Source organism: Clarias gariepinus, chromosome 4, assembly GCF_024256425.1.
Source record: "Clarias gariepinus isolate MV-2021 ecotype Netherlands chromosome 4, CGAR_prim_01v2, whole genome shotgun sequence".
NCBI lineage: Eukaryota > Metazoa > Chordata > Actinopteri > Siluriformes > Clariidae > Clarias > Clarias gariepinus.
The window spans coordinates 13,370,328-13,393,458 of record NC_071103.1 but is presented as its reverse complement, the minus strand read 5'-3'; the positions used below and the strand labels follow the sequence as shown (position 1 = coordinate 13,393,458).

The 23,131-nt window shown below is 37.7% G+C and overlaps 1 protein-coding gene across 1 annotated transcript; it reads left to right on the top strand.

The window, feature by feature from the left end:
- Nucleotides 1-570: 570 nt before the first annotated feature.
- On the top strand, nucleotides 571-22,977 carry lpcat3 (lysophosphatidylcholine acyltransferase 3). Its single transcript, XM_053495221.1, has 13 exons — nucleotides 571-727; nucleotides 4,107-4,214; nucleotides 7,603-7,709; nucleotides 9,549-9,642; nucleotides 9,828-9,865; nucleotides 10,600-10,778; nucleotides 10,884-10,992; nucleotides 12,583-12,669; nucleotides 14,599-14,765; nucleotides 14,893-15,040; nucleotides 15,769-15,924; nucleotides 17,423-17,552; nucleotides 21,842-22,977. The coding sequence occupies exons 1-12, from the start codon at nucleotides 643-645 to the stop codon at nucleotides 17,540-17,542; spliced, it is 1,398 nt and encodes a 465-aa protein (XP_053351196.1). The 5' UTR covers nucleotides 571-642; the 3' UTR covers nucleotides 17,543-17,552; nucleotides 21,842-22,977.
- The last annotated feature ends 154 nt before the right edge of the window (nucleotides 22,978-23,131 follow it).

The following is a 23,131-nucleotide window of genomic DNA, read 5'->3' as shown; positions in this document are numbered from 1 at the left end:
CAAATACAGTAGATCCATATACAGAATAATTACACTGTTACACTCTACTCGATATGAACGGGCGCCTGTCGATGAACCCTTGATCTCTGTGACGAACTCGGACGCTTGTTCTCTGAACATTAAACACTACGGTCGCCATGACAACCACGTCAACGAGGTAAATTATTACATTTAACCTTAATGTCATCACAGTTAAGTGACGGGTATAACTTATGAGAAGTAACTTGGTCTGGGTTGAATGGAATTTGCATAGAATACAAAATATTACGTACAAAATTATGTATTAGGTAATATAAAAGTTATGCGCTGAAAGGCCAATAGTTGGACAAACAAATGTGTAAATCGGTGTAGAAAATGTTTAAGAAAGTTTGCGAAAGCTCTGAGCTAAACATCGAGAGTGTGAGTTTATCAGCTCGCCGTGTTGCAATGACAGCCTGTTGAAATACGGGTTTGAGAAAAGGGCGGAAGTGCTGATAGCTGTCGAGGAGAGTGAGGAGAGGAGGAGGAGAAAAAATGAGAGGAGGGCAGAACTGAAACTGCAGTTACTATAACACACAGCTCTACCGAGAGAGAGAGAGAGAGAGGTGAGCTCGTGCACAATCACGGAAACTCCCGGCAGCGCCACTTCCGCCCACACGAAACATGGCGGCTTCCTTGACCGAGAACCTGGCGGAATATTTAGGTTCGCCCGAACCGGCAGTTCGACTAATTCTTTCAATTTTAATAGGTAAGCACTGTTGTGAGCGTCTCGTGTCAAACTGTAGACGTGTTCCGCTTTATGACCGCGGCGTCACAATTCAATGAAATCCTGTGTGTAAGATTAGATATGTGCTGTGTGTATGTGTGTGTGTGTGTGTGCTGTGACTAGCTTCCAGTCCTGCAGGTGAACATATGAAAGGCGCTAATGAAACACGTGGAGGTCGAGAAGGGCGATGTCACGCTTTCCAACAAACTCAGCCAGAAGAAAAGAAACTCAATGACTCACTGACTGACTGACTGACTGCAAGGACGAGTCTGACACTTTAGTTCTGCATGGCTGTCTTACACTCTTTCCCCCTTTCTCACACCTTTTAATCTAGAGTAATGACATGGTTTAAGTCTGACTGCTGCATCTCGTACGGTTTTGAGGTTGTGTGACAGAACATACTGTAGGACATGAGTTGACTTTGGCCTGACACATGGCCATGCATGCTGATGTATGATCTCAAAAGTAGCAGGACACAGGTTATGGAGATGGCAACTGACATGTAGTGGGTTCATAGTGTTCTGTTATAACACAATGTTTGGCAAGTGTAAAAAAAAAAAAAAAGGGTACTTATGAACAATATGACTACACCTAATAATGTGTTTCATAGGTTTTTGAAAGTCTTGAGTAGTTTTTTTTTAAAGTTATGTAGGACAAAAGGTTTTTTTTTCTCTTTGCAAACGGGATACTAAATGACGCTTGTCACACAAGGCCACCTGTTGACGCACATATCTGTCGAGTCACAGACTAAATCACCTGATCTGGCCTGTGTTAAGATCTCATTTAGAGGTTTCTCTTGTGCTTCCCTGTGCAGATTGCCGGGATAAAAATGTGAGGGTTGCGTCAGGAACAGCGTTTGGCGTGAAACTTTGTTTTATGTTTGTTTTTAATAAGAATGGTGTCCTTGCAGTCAGACAGTGATGGAATGTGACGAAGCGTCAAATTTCTCAGCATGTATTCTGTTTTTATTTCAATTGCCCTGTCATTTCAAGATTTACTCTGTCGTTCAGTTCAACATCCTACTTCACTGACGGGTAACGATCATACCGTCATATTGAAGACATTTTTTTCCTCTAACAGGACTATTATTTCAGCTTTGTGGTTATACCTAAAGCGAAGAGAAGGCATGTCATTTTGTAACTCCTTTAAGACTATTTTACTCCTCCAGGCTAGTTTTAATATTTTTGGCAGTGGTTCACTGTACAGATTTGTGAACTTTAATTAAGTTCAATAGAAGTGCACAGAGGGTGTAATTTATTAATTGGCTCAGTATGCGATCAGGTTTGATGCTCGCGAGTGACTCTTAAATCACACCATCGTGCCATACTGGGTGTTACCTACATGAGGAGGTAATAGATTCTTATTTATCTATCTCTGAAATCTAAAACTCATGTCTGGAATGCTTATGCAACTTTTAGTTCGTACAAAGATCAGTCGAAATCTCTCTAGGTTATATATATATATATATATATATATATATATATATATATATATATAATATGTGTGTATACCTGAAATTTTTGTATGTATATACAGTCAAGCCCAAAATTATTCATACCGCTGGCAACTTCTGACTTAACGTTACTTTTATTCAACCAGCAAGTAATTTTTTTTTTTTTTTTACCGGAAATGAAGTATATGTCCTAATCAACATGTTGTTAAATATTCCATCATATCATATATCATATGCATGATACAAAAAATACACTATGAACCATTCTTTATAAAGAAATGTTGGTTATAATGCAGAACATCTAAAAAGTGCTGATTAAAGAAGCAACACTTTTTACTTGCGCTAAAACCATAAGTTGTAGGTATTTTAGCTGGAACTTTTGGTAGGACAACCATGCATGTATCATCGAGACACTTCCATCTCCGTGATTTATTCATAGAGAGATTGCTCATTCTGTGCAAATAGATTATCATTGCTATAACTGTATAATTACGTCCCTTAAGAACATTTCTCATTCTGTTTGACTGGGACCTAAAAATGTTATAGGTAATAAACTGCACTTTATGCTGTGGGTTTGCCTGAGGATATGTTTATGGTATAAACTGTTTTTTAAACCACAAAGGAAGGTTTATTTCAAAGAAATCTGTCTTATCTTCAGTCAAGCTGAGTATGTGGGATTATCAGATATTGTCATGGGTTTATGGTGAGTGGCGTGACTCAAGCAGGTTGTCTCCAGTTTGGGATAAGAACCTTTGTAAGTTAGCTTCAACACTTCAGGACAAAGTCCAGTATAGTAAAAAGGTACTTATAGACATGGAGAGTAGCAGTGGATTGTTACAGGCATGTAAAAAAGAAAAGAAAAGGCGAGCTTTAGTTAGGCTAGTTACAGTATATTAGGGCTGGTATCTTGCTAACATTCTTATGTTGCATTTATTCCCATAAGTTACCCTGAACAGGGTTATTGTTCATAAGAATCTGTATGGATTAGTGTTTGTCACTGTCTAGAACACGGTTGTCAATATAAATATATATATATATATATATATATATATATATATATATATATATATATATATATATATATATATTTATCTTACAGACCCCAACACCAATAATATTTGATGTCAGATTACCACTGTTTTGAAGCAAATAAATTTACCTCTAAACAGCTGATTATTCAGATCTTGTTCGGCAGAAGCAGCGGGTTGTATGCATGGGTTTCAGTTAAAGTTTTTGTTTGTCTTTTCTAGACATGAGCTTTTTGTTTTCATTTAAACATGTGTTTATAATGTCTCTTGGAACCTAAAAGCGTCAAGGTGAATATTATTATAAAGCTGGTTTCACATCAGTTATTCTTATTTGGTTGCTTTATACATTTGTAATTAGTTTAACATGAATGTAGTTTAAAAAAAATGGATCTAGACGCATGCTTGGCTTTCTAAAACGGTTCAATGTTTTCTGAATTGGACGTTTTGGTCATTTCTAACATGTTGCTCCAAAATTAAGCTTAAAGATTTGTTTTTTCTTTGTCAAGTGCTCATTTAAAACCAAAAATAAAATAAAAAACATGTCATACCATAACTCCACTGTTCTGATTTTAATAGGTCACACGTGTTGACCCAGTGTAGGGTGCTGTAATATTCATTCATGCTAATAACTTGGTTAACCCTCTTTCTATTGGCTTAGATAATAAATGCATTGATGACAACACCTTTTTTATTTTTCTGTAATTCCCCTGTACTGTTGTGAAAAAGTAACTGTAAGAACAAGACCTGCTGCAACAATCTCCCAGCATGCAGCTGATGTGTCTTACTGAAATCCTGCTACATGCCTTATTGCATAGTATCTTTGTTTGGAATAAAAATCTCTTTTTTTTTCCTCTTTCTCTCTCTGTGTTTTCCTTCACAGGTTATCCCTTTGCACTGGTGTACCGCCGGTTCCTGTTCCATCAGTCTCCGTTTGTCATTCATCTATTCCACGTTGTCTCAGGCCTGTCCTTGGCCGCGTTCAATTTTGGTGAGACCGAGCAAAACAATCAGGGGAAAGGGCAGGGAATTTATAATGCACAGTGTTTTAACTGCTCTTTATAATCAGTAGTTTGTGGACATCTGATCATCACACCAGTGTCGTTCTTAAAAAAAAAAAAAGGAAAACTGTTCCCATGAAGTTGCAAGCACACTCTTAGTCAAGAATGCCTTTGTATTCTGTAGAATTGCAGTTTCCCCTTCAGGGGAACTAAGTTGCCCAAACCTGTTCTAACAAAGTCTTCATTCACATTACGAGCCTAAAGTCACTCAATTCTGATTTTGTACTATAATGTGACACAGATCTGATAAAAATTGATCGGATACAAATCCCATATTGACGTGACTTGAATGAGAACAGGCAGATTGGATTTCATGCGACTTTTTTGCCTCCACTTGTGCAAAGGGAGCTTGTTGACGTCATTCAGCACCGGCTAACTGGGTAAAAGCCGGCTAACCGCTTGTCATCTTCCAGAGAAATTTATTTGAAAAAATAAAGTTCTTTATGTATGTAATCCTTAGCTTGTTTTATTGCCAGCCTCCCATGCAATACGTTTGTTTCCTTGTATTAAGTGAAAGGATCCATTTTAAAGGAATGGATAAGGTGAAAGGTCCTAAACTTTTAGCAGTAATTTCCTCTTTGTTGAAAAATAACCCACAAACAGGAAGGATTAAGGCCTGGTTGGCACAGCATGTGGCTAAAGCTGTGTCTTAAAGATTTCAAGTAGCATGCATGCACTTGGGGAGTATAATAAGATTTAGTGTACTAGCAGTGTCACGCCTCTAAGTACGAGCGAGAGAGGACGCAGGAGTCGACTGCACAGGTTGCTGTAGTTATATAATAATTTTCCCCAAAATATTCCTTCTTGTTCCTGTGGTTTTTGGTGGTATGAAGTGTTTCTTTTCTGTGCAAAATCTGTCTGACCTCATGGGTACGCGGTGTACAGTCCAAGTGCATAGTGTGTGACTTGAGACAGCTGAATGCAGCTTGTATGACAGGATGTTGTTGCTGACTAACCTGTGCTTATTTTATTTTTTTAATGCTGCCCCGTGCTAACAGCAGGTGCGTCTATTCTCTTGCTGATTATTTGTCTGAATGTCTTTTGTCAGTGTCTATCATGCTTTTCCTCCGTCAAGTGTCTTGCTGTGTTTTCATTCAGTCTGTTTTTACAGATTTAGAACGAATTGAAAATGAAAAGTGGACAAAAGTAATTGTAAATAAGTAAGAGTTTCCTGTGTTGTGGTTGTCTAAAGGGAACATAAAAGTGATGAGGGTGAAAAGACTACAATGAGCAAGATTATTATTATTTTTATTTGTTGTATTATTATTATTTTGAGCACTCAGGGTATAATGGATCAAATTGATGATTGGCCGGTTCCAGCCAATGGAATGGCCATTATGGATGTGACATTTGGGTTAAGAAAAAGCCTCGGGCATGGACAAGCGTAATGTTTGAATTAATTTTCGTCCATTTTAATGTAATCTTATCAGTGAAAACCAAGCGAATCCTTAAAAGTCTCAAATAACATTTAAATTCTAAAAATATCTCGCATTTTATCAGTATTAGAAACGAGACACGGAATAGACAAACGTTTATGAGCGCACAGATTTTCTAAAAAACTCATCGTCACTCACTCATCATCTATACCGCTTTATCCTGTATACAGGGTCACGGGGGTGTGAAGCCTATCACCGTAGACTTGAGGCACAAAGTGGAGTACACCCTGAACGGGATGCCAATCCATTGCAGTGCACACACACTCATTCACTCACTACAAGCAATTTAGGAACACCATAATTAGGTGGGAATCGAATCTGGATCCTGGAGGCGCAAGCCGATAGTGCTAACCACTACGCCACCGTGCAACCTTTCTAAAAACTCTCTGAAGACAATTGCAGGAAGAATTAGATGTGTACCATGAAAGAGACAGTCTTTAACATGAATAAACAGTCTTTAAGTACTATATAAATGCCTAAATATGGAATTTTAACAACATTTGAATTGGTAACTATGAAAAAAAAAAATAACTATGAAAGTAACAAATCTGCAAATATTGCTTTTTTTTCCTGGTCATGACTTCTCGCTTTCATTTCCTTTCTTTTTATCCGTTGTCCTTATTTTCTTTGTGCCTTTTCGTGCTTTGCGTTGGACTTTACTGTTTAATTTACAAGTGGCCAAACCCCAAGCCCGAATAAAATGATAGGGTTGCGTCAGAAAGGGCATCCGGCGTAAAAACCTGTTCCAAGTTGTTGTGCGGATCGAATGGTCCGCTGTGGCGACCCATCGATTAGAGCAGCCAAAAGATCATCAACAACACTCTAAGCCATTCAATTTTGTTTTTAAAGCACATTTTAAAGCCAATCCTGACCAAAGTCCTATACAGCTAAAAAATTTTCGAAGAAGTTAGAAAGTATTTAAAAGGACACAGTGTAACGGGAGACTCAACCTACAGTACAATGTTAAATTGAGACAACAAAATAAAAAACTACAATAAAAGCAATGCGTCTCCTAAATATGTAACTGGGTTGGACATATGATGAAAAAATACCATCGATAAGCCGAAGAGATGAGATGAGGCAAGATTGAAACTCTTTTCTTAAAGATTAGATGTAAAAGATTTGCAGCTGATTTCACACTCATGCATGTTGAGTGTATGAGCGTAGTTTGGTACGACCCCTATATTATACAGTATAAGGTCGACCTTTGTATGGAATTGCCATGTTATATTCGCTTGATAATTTATTGACTCATTGATCACTTTGTTGTCTTTGTTACTTGGTTTTCTGTTAAATCTGCACAATTGTAGTCTGTCATCATGTTTGTTTATAGATACACTGTATAGAGATATAGATATACATGTGACTTTCACCTTATTTCGTTTGCAATATTTATCTTCGGCTATTCCATTCTGCCTTTATTATTTGCATTAAAAAAATGATATAACAGCCTTGATTTAGCATATATTAATAATTCCAGTTAAATTATTTTTGTTGCATTTCCAGGCTTGTTAGGAATCTGGGGTCAGAGATCATATGCCAATTTTTGGGAAAAACAATGGCAGTTTGGTGGTGCATGGGCTCTTACAAATCCCCCCCCCACCCTCTGATTAGTGTTAACCAGTGGGCCACCGCTAATTGAATAGATAGGGGTATTAGACTACACCAATCAGCTCTTTCTAAGACCTTTTAGACAGAAGAGCTGAATGGAAAACGCTGTTTCTTAGCACCACTCTTGGTAATCTGTGTAATGACGAATTAGTGTCTTTATTTCTAGCATTCATGTGTATTTGCCTGAGTATGTACACAATGTGTTGAATGAAGTTGCCCGTACACACTTGACTGCCCTAACACACTTACCCTCTGTTTTTTTTCCCCTTAGGTTCTCAGGTGTATCACTCTGCATTATGCATAATCATACAGTTCCTGCTGCTGAGGCTCATGGGAAGGACCGTCACTGGTGTCCTAAGCAGCTTTATATTCCAAATGGTGAGGGGGGTTTATTACACCACCATGGTTTCCTCTTTTGGGAATAATGACACCATCTATCATGTTTTTCTTTAGCATGTGTTTTGGAACGCATCATGACATTGATCGTATGTTCCTTAAGATCTGGTTTGCTATAGAATTTGGTTCCTACCCTAATCCGGTTGTCATGACCTGGTTAAGAGAGTAGGACGATTATCCCAAGTAGGTGTGTTGGATTAGGGCGGGGACTGCATTCTCTAGGAAAACATATCTGCAGCAACAGGGCTGGTTCAAGTCGTTCAAGTACGTTCAGTTATGTGTTATATCAGCTTTCTGTTTAGAAACCAAACCTTAATGAGAGAGATGGAAAGTAAATGAAAGGAAACATTTCTGCGATGACATGAGGCGGGAAAAAAAAAAAAAAAGAACACATTTTCATCTGCATGAGGCCAAATTTCTTTTCTATAACGATTGTAGAGTCAACAGGTGCTAGATGTAGTGACAGGATCTTGTGAGGATGATCACAGTCACTTTTTACTTTGCTCATACTGACAATCTATGGCATGTACACTGACTGAATGTTAGTCATACATTTTTGGCAATCTGCACTGCTGATCATAGCCTTAATACCTGCTTGTTTTGCATATGATATTTGCGTTTTTTTTTTTTGACTGTTTTTTTTTTGACTGTTAGCCAAAGCAGCTTACTAAAGAAACGCAATACAGTCCAGGCACAGACGTGATAAAAGAAGTTCTGCTAGACTGACCAGGAACAAGTGACAGTTCTAGAAAGAAGAAAGTCGCACGAATGCACACATACACACCTCAGTAGAGACATGGAGAGCGCTACAGCTAATCACAGAGTTATGATCAAAAGCAACTACTGTACCTCGGAACCTGTCTGTGGAGTTATGTTCTGATGTGACATCAGTAGGGGACCTCTGTTTAAAACTCTCTTTTAAAGGTTATTGTTCGCCAGGTTGTTTGTAAGTCTGTGACGGAGATTAAGTTGTCATCAATCGTTTGGCAACAAACCTTTATGCTTTAAACCAACAGTTTTGGGAGGCGGGGGAGAAGAAACGTCTAATTATAACTTACGTATTTTTAAGACTCACATGACTTTCAGCATGGTTAAGGCATCAAAGGGATTAAAATTTTAATATACTATTTTCTCGTAGAGGATTGTTTAAGATACCAATTAGTAGGGAGAGGAAATCACCAAGCATCATCCGATCCATATGTTATCATGATACCAAAGCACCGATTCAGTTTATATTGTGATTTTATAATCATGATTTTACAATTATCCTGATGCAGTGTCTTTTTTTTTTGTTTGTTTTTTTGCAGATTTTGTTAGCAAACTTAGCAAACTATTTTCTCCTATCTCCCGGAATGCTGTGCTCTGTGAATAGTTTAGAGTGTGCCACCTGCAGGATTATAGAAGAACAGCAACATTTTAACCCCTCAAAGGCACACATGTATACATTTTTAAAATGATTCTTAAAAAAAAAGCATGAAGGACATGAAAGAATATTGATATGTAACTGAATCTTTTTTTCCCCCCGTCTTTACTAATTAGTGAGAGAGCTCAAATTAGAGCTTAGAGCACAATTTCGAGCTCAATGCTGCAAAAGCTGCATTAAAAACATCCTCCAGCACCCGTTAACAATTGATCTGTCTGGTTAATTATCAGACAAATGCTAAATAGAAAAAAAGTTGATGTAATGCATCATAAATAAGGTATCTTTTGAAATAATGCTTTTTATTATATATCTGGAAAAATGTTTTAACATAACAAAGTGCACTTTTTAAAATATTGTTGTAGTACTAAAGCTCAATTGACTTGTTCTCTCTCTCACAGACATACCTCTTGTTGGGTTATTACTACACAGCCACAGAAGAGTATGATATCAAGTGGACCATGCCCCACTGTGTCCTCACCCTCAAACTCATTGGTAGACGCCCTTCCTTTACATTGCATTCAGTGTTTTTGCAGAGAGTCGGTTGCTTTAACATAATTTAATCTGACAATTCGATCGTTTAACACATTACTAGATAAACTGATAAAGGAGCTTGCGTTACTTCCTCTTAACACTGAATCACAAATGATTTTGCGGTGTTATCTTTTTTTTCATTCTAGGTTTGTCACTTGATTACTATGATGGTGGAAAAGAACCAGTGAGTTGAATCATTTCCTCCTATATGTTTTCATGCTTTAACTGTTTTCTCTCTTCTTTTCATTTTTGTTCTGTCTAGAAGTAGGTTTAATAATCGTTAATTTGGATTATTGCAATTTTATAATAGTGATCACCCTAAGGGGCGGGAGGGTGGCTTAGTGGTTAGAACTGTCACTTTACACCTCCATGGTCCAGGTTCGATTCCCGTCTCTGTGTGCATGGAGTTTGTATGTTTCTCGCATGCTTGGTGGGTTTCCTCCGGTTTCCTCCCACAGTCCAAAGACATGCAGCTTAAGCTAATTGGCAACACCGTATATGGGATAAAGTGGTATAGACGATGAGATCATTTGCTAACATAAGGTTACTGAGTATGTCCTTGACCTAACATAAGGTTACTGAGTATGTCCTTGACCTAACATAGGGTTACTGAGTATGTCCTTGACCTAACATAGGGTTACTGAGTATGTCCTTGACCTAACATAAGGTTACTGAATATGTCCTTGCCATTAGAGGCATGATTGTGTTTGTTGTGGCAGTAAACTGTTCAAAAGTCCTATTTCTTATTTAGCTTTTTTTTGGTCACTATGTACATCTAAGGAAAGCACATAAGTTAAAGATGATCAGTTTAACCAATGTCTTCTTTGCTGTTTGAAAAAAACAACAAAAAAAACAGGTTTTAGTGAATTGTTTATAGTTTGTCTTTTTATATCCTATCCCTTCTGCCCTGTGCATTAGTCTCAGTTGAGCGCCGAGCAAAAGAACAGCGCTCTGCAAACCACCCCGTCTCTTTTGGAAGTTTGTGGTTTCTCCTACTTTTACGGTGGATTCCTAGTAGGACCTCAGTTCACACTGCGCAACTACATGCGCCTGGTTTCCCGAGAAATGACCGACTGTCCCGGCCAGGTGCCCAACAGGTGAGCTTGCAGAAATGATGCTCCAGAAACATCCAGTTTATGTCCATACACTTCCAGAGAACTGTCATGCTAAAGGATTGCTCTTTCTTTTTTTTTTTCATCTAGTTTGATTCCTGCACTAAATCGCTTTCTTTTGGGTTCCTTCTGCCTGCTTATCTTCACAATATTTGGGCCATATTACCCAGACAGCTATTTAGTTACAGATGAATTTGAGGTCAGTAAATGTTCAGATACTTTTCACATACTGTACATAAATACATACAGTTGATACCAGATATTTACATACACTTAAAAAAAAAAAGCACAAAACTTTTTTTTTCTTTACTGTCAAACATAAAATCAGAGTAAACTGTTTCTGTTTTAGATCAATAAATATAAAAATATTTTTTGCAATGTCAGAATCAAGCGAGGTAGAATTTATATGTATTTTTTTTATCACTTTCATTAAAGTCAGACGTATACATACTGTACACAAAGCTTGTGTCTTTAAACAATGCAAAGTTTCAGCTGATTCCATTCTTAGCTTAAGAAGCTTTCCGTATAAAAAAAAAAAAATGGGCATGCACAACCATCATACCGCTCAGGAAGGAGACGGATTCTGAGTCCCAGAGAGGAACGTTTTTTGGTGCGTAATGTGCAAATCAACCCCAGCACAACAGCAAAAGACCTTGTAAAGATGCTGGCTGAAACTGGTAAAACTGTGTCATTATCTACAGTAAAACGGGTCCTGTACCACCATGAGCTGGAAGGTTACTCTGGGAGGAGAAAGCCATTACTTTAAAACCACCATAAAAAAGCCAGACCACAGTTTGGAACTGCAAATGGGGACAAAAATCGTCATTTCTGATGATATGTCCTGGTGTCTGATGAAACAAAAATGTAACTGTGACAAATATACTGTATATATTTGGAGAAAAAAGGGCGAAGCCTCGGAACACCATCCCAACTGTGAAGTATGGGCGTGGTAATATAATGTCGTGGGGCTGCTTTGTTGCAGAAGGAACTAATGCACTTCAAAAATAGATGGCGTCATGAGAAAAGAAAATTATGTGGATATATCGAAGCAACATCTGGAGACATCAGCCAAAAAGTTAAAGCTTGGGCGCAAATGGGCCTTTCAAATGGACAATGACCCCAAGCATGCCTCCAAATTAGTTAGAAAGAGGCTTAAGGACTAGAAAGTTACGGTATTGGAGTGGCTATCACAAAAGCCCTGATCTCAATCCCTTAGAAAATTGAAAAGGCACTGAAAAGGCAAGTGCGAGCAGGAAGGTCTACAATCCTGACCTAGTTAAACCAGTTTTGTGTGAGCCAAAATTCCAGCAAACTATTTTATTTTAGGTCAAAGTAGTTTCGGGGGTAATTCTACCAAATACTAAGGAAGTGTATATATATGAATTTCTGACTGATGAAAGTAATTTTAAAAATTTCATAAAAGTCTCCCTCGCTTTATTCTGGCATTTAACAAATGCAAAAAAAATGTTGATATTTATTGATCGAAATCAGAAAAAGTTTACTTTGATTTTATGTTTGACAGTAAAGGACCAAAAAGTGTGAAGTGTATGTGAATATCTGGTTTCAACTGTACATGCATGCAGACATGCATGTCTGCATGCATGTTTCCTTTGAACAGTTGATATTGAGATTGTGTCTGCTACTTATGCTCTGTATATCTGTATGTATGTCTGACAATGCAGACATACATACAGATATACAGACAGACAGGCTGTTCATTTATTTCTGTATTTTTCTATTATAATAACTATATTTTATAACTTTAAGTGATTTTGATTCTGTTGTCTAGGCTCAGCCATTTTGGTACAGGTGTGTGTATATCCTGCTGTGGGCTAAAGTGAACCTGTACAAATATGTGACCTGCTGGCTAATAACTGTAAGTTACAGAGCACATACAAACACTGTTTTTTTTTGTATTTAGTATTTACACAAAACTCCTATTTAATTTTTTTAATAAGGGGTTTGGTGGTACAATACTTCCTGTTCCACCAAGGACTAAAGGAATTTGTCGAATACTAATCATAAGGTAGTAGAATACCGATAGCTAAGTGCTTGGAATGCAAAGTATATACCGATCAGCCATACCACTAGCGCCACCACCAGGTGAACTGAACAACATTTATCACCCTTTACACAACCAGTCAAAAATTTGGACACGCCTTCTAATTCAGTGGTCTTTCCTGACGTTTCTTTCTTTCTACATAGTAAACCTATGCTGAAGGTGTCCAAAATATGCAATAATTTTCATTTAAACAGTTGATATTAAGATTGTGTCTGCTACTTATGCTCTGTAAAGCCTTCATGGCTGGTAACTCTGAAATTCTCCTCTGCAACAGGGCTAAGTTTTGGTCTTGCTTTTCTAGGAAAGTTTTCATGACAACTAGTTTCATCATGGTGCTCCTTGATGGGTTTTGCAAACGCACCTGACAATACTTTTGTGTCCTAAAATAACAATTTACAATCTGTTGTTGTTGCTTAATTACCTAACTCCATAAGTGTCATTTCATAGTTTAAAAAATATCCCATATTTTTAAATGTAGAAAATAAATTTCTAAACAAAAACTATTGAGTTAGAAGATGTGTCCAAACTTTTGACTGGTACTGTATATACCAGTAAACTGGGACCAAAGGACAGCCAGTCCAGTCCGATCGAGAAAAGTCAATGCAGCACAGATCAACAAAGTCAATGTCCGGCATGATAAAACGGCAGCAGAACACCTAGTGCACAGGGCTCAGCAGGCAAAGAGCCCAAGACCCTCAACCCAATCTCCAAACTCCCCAGATGTCAATCCGATCAAGCAACCGTGGGATGCGCTGGACAAACAAGACCCCACCCCACAACCCACAGACCTCAAAGCATCTGCTGCCAACTTCCTGGTACCAGATACCACCGCACATTCCAAAGGGCCCTGTGGAGCCACACCCCGCGCGGCCACACCCCATGGAGCCACACCCCGTGCGGCCACACCCCATGCAGCCAGAGCTGCCCTGGTGGCACAATGCGCACTCAAAACCTAGCTGGGTTTTATATTATGGCTGATCGATGTATTCACCTCTTTATAATGGTAGTGTTTAGTTTAGTCTACTTTGTTTTTCTTCAGGCCAGGACATTTATGTTCATGTCTTAGAGTTGCTCTTTGTTCCCTTATTCCTGCCAAGTTCTAGGTGTTTTGTAGTTTTTGTTTTTTAGCTCCAATCCTACCATACTTCTAGATCTCTGTGTACATTCTTGATTAATTTTTGCATGTTTTCGAGTGAGTAATTCAGTTATAAAAGTGGCTAGTTTTATACGATTGCTATTTTTGCCAAGTTAGCACTGTAAAAACGTCACAGCTGGGATATCAGTTAAACTCCTTTAGCTACACGTTCCACGATGTTTAAGGACAGTTGAAGCTTGATGAGTGTTACAGATTTTAAATTAATGTTTGCATACTAAAATTTCATTAAAGGATCACCATTAAAAATGCAAATGGGAATAAGAAATAATTAATAAGCAAATTCTGCCTTGTTCTGAACTCTGCTTTAAAATTTCAGTTCTGAGCACTCCTAGTTTCTAAAGATTGTGTTTTGTCGTCTGCAAAGTTAATGCCTGATTTTCTTTAAGGAAGGATGACTATAAATTTCAGACACTGATTAAGATAATGATCTAGTCCTTTCCTCACCATAACAGCTGCATCTTGAATATTGTCACAGCTGTCAAAGCTTTCCATGCAACCGTTTTGCGTTCCATTTAAACTGGTTTAACTTATTTATTATTATTATTTTATTTATTTATTTTTTTTTTTTTTTTATTGGTCCTATACAGGAGGGCGTGTGTATCCTCTCTGGGCTTGGCTACAACGGTCATGGTGAGGATGGACAGCCCAAGTGGGACGCCTGTGCTAATATGAGGGTGTGGTTATTCGAGACCACGCCACTTTTCACAGGCACCATCAACTCCTTCAACATTAACACTAACGCATGGGTGGCCAGGTACACATCTGCTTCCTGTAACAAAACAGAGTGATTTTCATTATCATCGAAAGACTGGTATATACAGTATAGTATACATTATATTGGATTCTCATCTTTGTCTTGGTGTCGTTATGTTACTGTGCAGGCACGTTTTTAAGAGGCTTAAGTTTTTGGGTAACAAGTTGGCCTCACAGATGGCCACGCTGTTATTCCTGGCGATCTGGCATGGCCTGCACTCCGGTTACCTGGTCTGCTTTTCCTTGGAGTTTATCATTGTCAATGTGGAGAAACAGGTAATCAAGCTGAGTTACTTACAAGATATAAAGGGCTTGCGCATTAATTAATTGTACTCAATACATAAAAAACTGTTTAAATAACAGCTGATAATAGTTATTTCATTAGGCATCTAGAAACATTTAAGCGAGTTTAATTACTGTTCTAATTATCTCTTATTTTGGGTGCCTGTAAGTCTGTACTCTTTAGAAGTCTTCAGAGTATCTCAAAGTTTATTGAATTTTGTAATTCATGCAGGCACGCTCACTAAATAGAAAGTGTCTCCTGTAGACCACGTCTACAGCGTCGCATACAGCGTAGCCTGCCGTCCACCTCACCAGACCTGTAACTACGCATCATGGCAACGCAGTAGCGCGATCAGTCCATCTGGTGGCAACGAACTTCCAGCTTCTTCTTCTACACGTTAAACGTTAATACTGGCCATCTCCTATGATATCATCTTTGGTTTCTTCAAAGCACCAATTTCAGGAAAAGATCTGCTCAGTTTCATTCGCCATTGTTTGTAGTGCACCAAAAAAATACTCACTAGAGAGTGCCGAAGAGACATAAAAAAAAAGTGGTTTATAAACCCCCAGCTAGAGATGTTTGTGAGATGGTTGTGTATTTGCAGAGAGAGACACATGTCTTTGCACACCCGTGCGCACACTTACAAACACACACACCAGCGCATAAGTATAATCCCAATGGTGGTAGGCTTTAACATTGTTACATCATTGTGTTTCCTCAGGCTCAGGCGCTCGTGAAGGACAGCCCGAAGTTGACAGCCATTGCCAACAGTCCTTTGTATCCTCTTATATACGGAGTACAGCAGTTCATCCACTGGCTTTTCATGGGCTACCCACTGGTAGCGTTTTGCCTCTTAACTTACAACAAGTGGCTAAAGGTGGGTGGGCACTGAAGCAGTGCGCTGGCTTGATTTATATGTGTCTGTCTGTATATACAGTACTGTGCAAAAGTCTTAGGCAGAAGAACTCATATTCTCCAGCAATCTCAGTAAAAACTAACAACTACATTATTTTACTTATAGTATTGTGCAAAGGTCTTGGGCAAATACAAAAATATGGCATAAGCAAAAGATGCTTTTGAAAACATTTCTGCATAAAAGAAACTTCTTTTACATTTACATTTAGGCATTTGGCAGACGCTCTTATCCAGAGTGATTTACATTTTTTTTTATCTCATTACACATCTGAGCAGTTGAGGGTTAAAGGCCTTGCTCAAGGGCCCAACAGTGGCAACTTGGTGGTTGTGGGGTTTGAACCTGGGATCTTTCGAACCGTAGTCCAATGCCTTAACCACTGGGCTACCCTCTATTAAGATTAATAAAATAAACAGTCAATATTTGGAGTTTTAGACACAGATTTGTGCAGTTTTATAAGGAGCGTACATTAGGTTTTTTGTTTCCATCTGAAAACTGGTCTGTCTTGTACTATATTTCTTTCTGTACAGCCATGCATATATTCTCCTGTAATCTCATTTATTTATGAATTTTTAAGTTATAAATGGAAATACTGAATGATTTTGTACATATTTATGCAGACATGTTAAACGTATATAACAAAATTGCTACAGCATATAATATGGTGCCTAAGACTTTTGCACAGTACTGTACAGTATATCAGTGATATTCACAGGAAGTCTACAGAAAGCTTGAAAGACACAAGTTTGAATCTTGATGATGTCACAGATGTCCATGACTTGGAATATAGAGAGCAAAATTGGCCGTGCTGTCTGGGTGGGAGTAGTGGGATTACTCTCCACTGTCACATCACAGTCCTAACCAGTCTTGAGTGTATGTGACCTCACGAATGTGGATTAGGAAGCCGTTTAAAAAGGATGACGCAGTTTGCATCAGGCCTTTGGAGAAATCCTGTGTGAGCCTTTCTACTCCTTAATATGAGGCACCAAATGTAAAAAGTTGAATACTTTTTTCTCTGTGCATATTTCCCCAAACAATGGATGCCATTTTGATGCATATTAACTCATGTTTGTGTAAATTCTATGAAAAAATTTGAACAATGTATTAAAATGATATCAAGTGTAAAAAAAAAAAAAAAAAAAAAAAAAAAGCAAAAATGTTTACATTATATATAACTGTATATTGCATACAGTATACTGTACAAATTATCTGTACTGTATAATAGTTCCTGTCACTGTAGTTAGTTACTGTACAGTATATTTGAGTGTTTTTTGTTCTTTTTCGGATTCAGTTTATGACGGCACTACTTGGCTGATTAATATGCGTTCAGTAGAAAATATTACACTGCTGTATATTGCACACTATTGTAATCTTTTTTTTTTTTAAATTGCAAGTACTATTTAAAACTTTTTTGGTTTTATGTCATGCTTTATTTCTAAAATATTTCTATTTTCTTCTTTAGGTTTATTCATCGGTGTATTTTTGTGGTCACCTCTTTTTCTTCATTGCCTTCCTTATCCTGCCTTTCCTCCGTAAGGCACTGGTGCCTCAGAAGGCAAAGAGGGACAGAAAGGAGAACTAGACAAAAATGGGTAAAGTTTAAATATTTTCTTCTCTTGCCTTCTTTTCTCCTTTTTTTCCTATTTATCTGTGGTTGTTTTAAGGACAGTATCTCAAGAATAAGTAGTTGAATGTTTGGTAGTGGTAGGTTTCTCGCCTGTCATGCGGAAGGCCTGGGTTCGATTCCCACCCAATCCCCAAACCAAACCCCAGCCACTGGATGCAGTGCCGGTCCCAAGCCCGGATAAAATGGGAGGGTTGTGTCAGGAAGGGCACCCAGCGTAAAACCTGTGCCAAGTTGTGTGTGGATCGGATGTTCTGCTGTGCCGACCTCTCAACAGGAGTAGCCGAAAGACTAACAACAACAGTTACGTACATAAGTATTTGGACAGTGACCCATTTTTTTTTTTTTTTTGGTGTATTTTTGCTGATAGAGCGAGAGAGTACTTTATTAATCCCAAAGGGAAATTGTAATGTTACAGCAGCCAGTTCATGAAAAATGCAAGAAGATAGAAGCAAACAAGTTATAGAATAATATTAAAGGCTAGGTTTAAGTTTAAATTAAAAAACACAAAAAAAAAATATATATATATATATGATACCCTGTTTACAATAGTGCAGTCAAGTAGGTATCTAAGAACTGCTTATGAAAGTGCATTAATTAGGTATAATGGTATATGTTAAGTATATGCTTTCTTTAAGTACACAATGATTGCAAATACAGGTGGATACTTGTATATTCAGGGTGGATCTGAAATGAAGCCATACAGATGTGGTTTAAGTGTAAACTTTAACAATGCTGCATTAACTCTTTAGGAATTATATAGGAATTATATATATATATATATAATATATAATATAATTATATATTATATATATATAATATATAATTATTTTATTTTTTTTACTAAACAGTCGCTTCCTTTTTAAGGCTCAAAAATTACTGGTAAACTTACTGAAACTAACTGATTTTTTTTACCCAGATGTTGATTCCAAGTGTAGAATTTTCTAGGTCCACTTAATCACATCATAAACTGCACATGATTTAATTGTTTATCATTTGAGGTAGCCCATCAGCTTAAAGTAAAAGTATTTTTACGGTAATTACAATGCGACAAGCAAACAAACAAACAAAAAAGTTTTTTAGAATATTTAAAAAAACACGTTATGTAAGAAAAAGGTGAGCGTTGTGGGCGTACGTTTAAAAAAGAAAACTGCAACTTGTCATCATGTGTCAGCTTGAGAACCATGGAAGATTTTGTGACATTATACTATTATACTATTCTTGTATATTGTTCCACAAAAGAGGAAACATGAGGAAATGGCAGGGTGCTGTTAGCTGAGATGGATAGATGTTTAAAGCGTGTAGTGAACTGCTTCTCTTCTCTCACCCGTGCCACATTCATCACATTCTCATTCTGACAGCATAATACCAGCACTTTATTCTTCAAATCCTAACATAGTCGGCCTAAAACACAGTTGTACAGAAAGCCTTTAGGAGACAATAAAAAGTAGAAACACAGGTGGTTGAGTTTTGGAAGGAAATTCAGAGAAAGTTTGATGAAGCTACACCAAAGCTAATGTACTAGTGATAAGACACAGATTCTGATTATAAGCGAAACAGTAACACATGAGAGGCAGTGCTGTTGTGCTGCAATATCACCTTCGTGCATGCGGCCGCGATTTTGCTTTTATTTCCTTTTATACAAACACCATTTATTATCCTCTGATTATGATTTGTTTCTTTAACCAGTAATTTTGCTCCGCCAACACATATTGTTCTGCTTCTGGTGGAATAACTATCCGTGATTGGCAGTGCTGGCGACCGAGAGTTAGTGCAATTAACGGGTGAAAGCAGTTGTAAATTCTTACCGGTACTATGCAGTCAAAACGTGAGGAGAATAAACTCTGGAGGTGGTGGACAGCTCTGTAAATCATGTACGTTTCTCTTTATATTTCTACTTACTCCACTTTAGAATATCAGCACCATTAATTAGTCCGCTAGGTTGTACAATCCCTTGTTCCACACACTAAGTAGTGCCCTTGATCAGGAGTTAGAGAAGGATTTGGTATTCATCCTTGCAGTTTGAAACAACAAGAAGCATTTTGTTGATGGGGTTATTGGGGGCAGGGGCGGGGCTTGTAGAGCGACTTTCTCTCACAAGCACACACACTAACGGACTCACACATTACATAAATTGTCTGAAAAGATTACTCGTTACATCAAAAAAGTAATCCAAGTACAGTGGAACCTCGGATTACGAGCTTAATTCATTCCAGAAGTGGGCTCGTATTCCAAAACACTCGTAAACCAAATTTAATTTTCCCATGGGAAATAATGGAAACTTAAATTATTCGTTCTACAGCCCAAAAAAATAAATACATAAATATAATTAATACAAAATATAAAGTAAAAATTAAACAAATTAACCTGTACTTTACCTTAAAAAAATGTAAAATTAAACCCCGACAGATAAGGGTTTTCGTTTGTGCATCCAGAGTGTATGTGTGTAAAATGTGCGCGCGCACACACACACACACACACACACACATTAACGGATAGACCGTTTTTAAAACCATTTAAAAATTAGCAAAGAACATTCCTAGTCACACTCACGTAAGCGCATACTAACAGGATCACTGCTGTAAGTAAAACAACAACAATAAAAAAACAAATTAAACAGCTCCTCACCTTTGAAAACAATCGCGACAGAGAGAAGTTTGTGTGTTTATTTGGCAACCTGAGAGGAGGGGGGATGAAGGGGGGCTCGCTCGCGTTTACGGCCCCCTTCTCTCAGGTTGCCAAACAAACACACAAACTCTCTGCCTTACACAGACACAAACACGCACACTTAAAAACACTGCAAGCACTAAGACCCAGCAGGGAGACGATAGGTCTCGGCTTTACAGCTCGCCTCCTCTCAGGTTGCCAAATAAACACACAAACTCTTCTCTGTCGCGACTGTTTTTAAAGGTGAGGAGCTGTTTAATTTTTGTTGTTGTTGTTTTACTTTACAATAGTAATCCCGTTAGTATGCACTCACGCGAGTGTGACTAGCGATGTTCCTTGCTAATTTTTAAACGGTTTTAAAAACGGTCTCTCCGTTAATGTGTGTGCGTGTGCACATCTCACCCAGCAGGAGAGACGATTACGTACAATTCTGCTGCAAGAGAGAGAAAAACCGTTGGCTCACTTGTGATGACGTAACGCTCGTTGTTAAAACAAGAAGCGCATGCGTGAAACATGATACTCGGTGCTCGTTAACTAAGACAATGCTCGTTTTTCAAGTAAAAAATTATAAAAAATTGTTGCTCGTCTTGCAAAACACTCGTAAACCACGTTACTCGTAATCCAAGGTTCCACTGTACTTTCAGGCGTCACTTTGTAATGTGTTACACTCAACACTGGTTATCAGATCCGGGTTTGGCTGCTCTCTCCTTAGTACTTTGGACCGTACCGACCTGGTTTGTCCCATGTTGGCGACTGATATTTAGCGTAAATAACAATTATTGGAACACCCATGATACATTACAGTGATACATTAACACCCCAGTGCTGTTCCGGTCTGTTATTGGCACTCGTGGAATACGTGTTGCATAATTATAACCACAATTCTGACTATTAAATTGATAAAGGTAATAAGAATGACAATGTAACACACAGTTCTATTTGTCTAATCGTTTCACAATTAGTGTTCCACAGACTCATGCCCCCACTATACACCAAAGACACATCTGAGGTGAGAGGGATGAAAACTGACAACTGTGATCCATTTACATTTGCTCATTTTAGATCTGAAGAAGAATCCAGTGAGCACCTCAGTGTACTTTAATATTGAATGTGAGAAAAATAAAATTGGACATTTTTGATCTCTGTCAGCATGCTTAGGTGTTGCTATGGCAGCAATGAAGTGAGGAGGCTGAAGGAAAAAGAGCTCATCTACACTCTTACAACCTTGAAACCAAATGAAACGAATGCCATGTTTCGACAGGGATTTCGAATATCAACCGGCTTTACCTCAGGCAGCCTCCCAAGCACTTTGCTCGTATAGCTGATACGTGACTTTCGCTGGAAACATTTAATCTGAATTGACTGCATGTTTCATCTGTTTACAAACTGTTCACTGTAGGACTTTAACTTCAACAGTATTTTCAGTCATTGTATATGGAGAGATGGAAAATCCACCAGGCTTCAATAATTGCAAAAATAGCAAACTGGATTTACTGTTATTTAATATTTCCTCTCTTCATTCCTGTCATTCTAATGTTTTGTATTTTTTTGCTGCTTTTCAGTCAAAAGTTTTTCTTTTCTCTTTTTCAGGTTTCTTTGTCTGGTCCTCTGTAAACTACCTGAAGGGAACTGTGACTGATTGGAAAATATTTTAATGCCTTTAACTATATATTATAAATACAGTATATACATATAAATCTGTACAAACATTTGTTTTTTATGTTTTTTTTGTGTGGGGGAAGCATTTTTCAGGTTGAAGGGAAAGAGAATACGATTTTTTTTTTTTTTTTTTTTTTGCTGAAATGTGACAGGTAGTCATGCTTGTGAGGGGGAGAAACATGGAGGCTAATTAATATCCGTAACCGTTTGTACAGATTTCTTTCAGCCACAGTATTGCACTCGCAGCTCACTGTTTGGGAATCTTAGTGGCACCTGATTTGAATATTTTATTTTTGGAAAAAACAAACTTTAAGTCTGATAGCTGGCCAGGGAACTGCTGCTTTCATGGCCTTTGTTTGGGGTTTTACGTTTTTGTGTTCGTTTTATACCTGTTTTCCCCCCCCTATTTTCCAAAACCTGGAGCCACCGGTCAGATTTACACAAGACACTGAAATATATAAAACACACCATGCAGTGAGACTTGGACATGCCTTGCAGTGTAAATGAGTATTATTGTTTCATTTCTAATTTAACAGATTTTTCACAATATTTTTAGCAATTTTAGAATGGGTTAACGGTTTTGTAATTTTGTAGCTTTTTCACAAAGAAAAAAAACAAACAAACTAAACAACAGTCCGAAACATTGAATGTGACGACTGTTTTGTCTTTTTCACTCTCTTTCTCTCTCGTACATACTTGTACATCCTGATCTCTGTTTAAACTGAAACAGGAAAAAAGGATGCACATGCAGGAAGTCCTATAAAAATATTCACACTACTTGCCAAAAAAGATAATTTTTGTATTACTTACAATCTTAATTACTTTGGCACCATGTAGACTAAAATTGCAGTGAGGGAACTTTTTCTGCTCTTACCACGAAGTGAAAAAAGTGGTGACTCACTGTAGCTTTGGGGGATTTTAATAATATTTATACTTGCTCAACATGTCACTGATGTTGTTCGGTTAACTAATTATGCCTTATTGTTACCAAATGTACAAAGAAATGATTTAAAATGAGCCATTTCTTTTGCAATGGTCATTAAAAATGCTGGATTTGATCAAAATCAGACACCTGTGGTATGTCTTGTTCTTTCATTAATTACATGGATGATGCCCTGTGACTGTAAATCCAATCATGTGAAAAAGTACACCATGCTTCAGTTGTTGTTTTTTTGAATCTCTAAAAAAAATGTTTGCACCAATGTTCAAAACCCTGGTGAG

What these genes read in the sequence shown, in the direction of transcription:
- lpcat3 (XM_053495221.1), top strand. Translation starts at nt 643, where the DNA reads ATGGCGGCTTCCTTGACCGAGAACCTGGCGGAATATTTAGGTTCGCCC. An exon ending in AATTCTTTCAATTTTAATAG is followed by an intron (nt 728 to 4,106) that starts GTAAGCACTGTT and finishes TTTCCTTCACAG; the next exon opens with GTTATCCCTTTGCACTGGTG. An exon ending in CTTACAACAAGTGGCTAAAG is followed by an intron (nt 15,925 to 17,422) that starts GTGGGTGGGCAC and finishes TTTCTTCTTTAG; the next exon opens with GTTTATTCATCGGTGTATTT.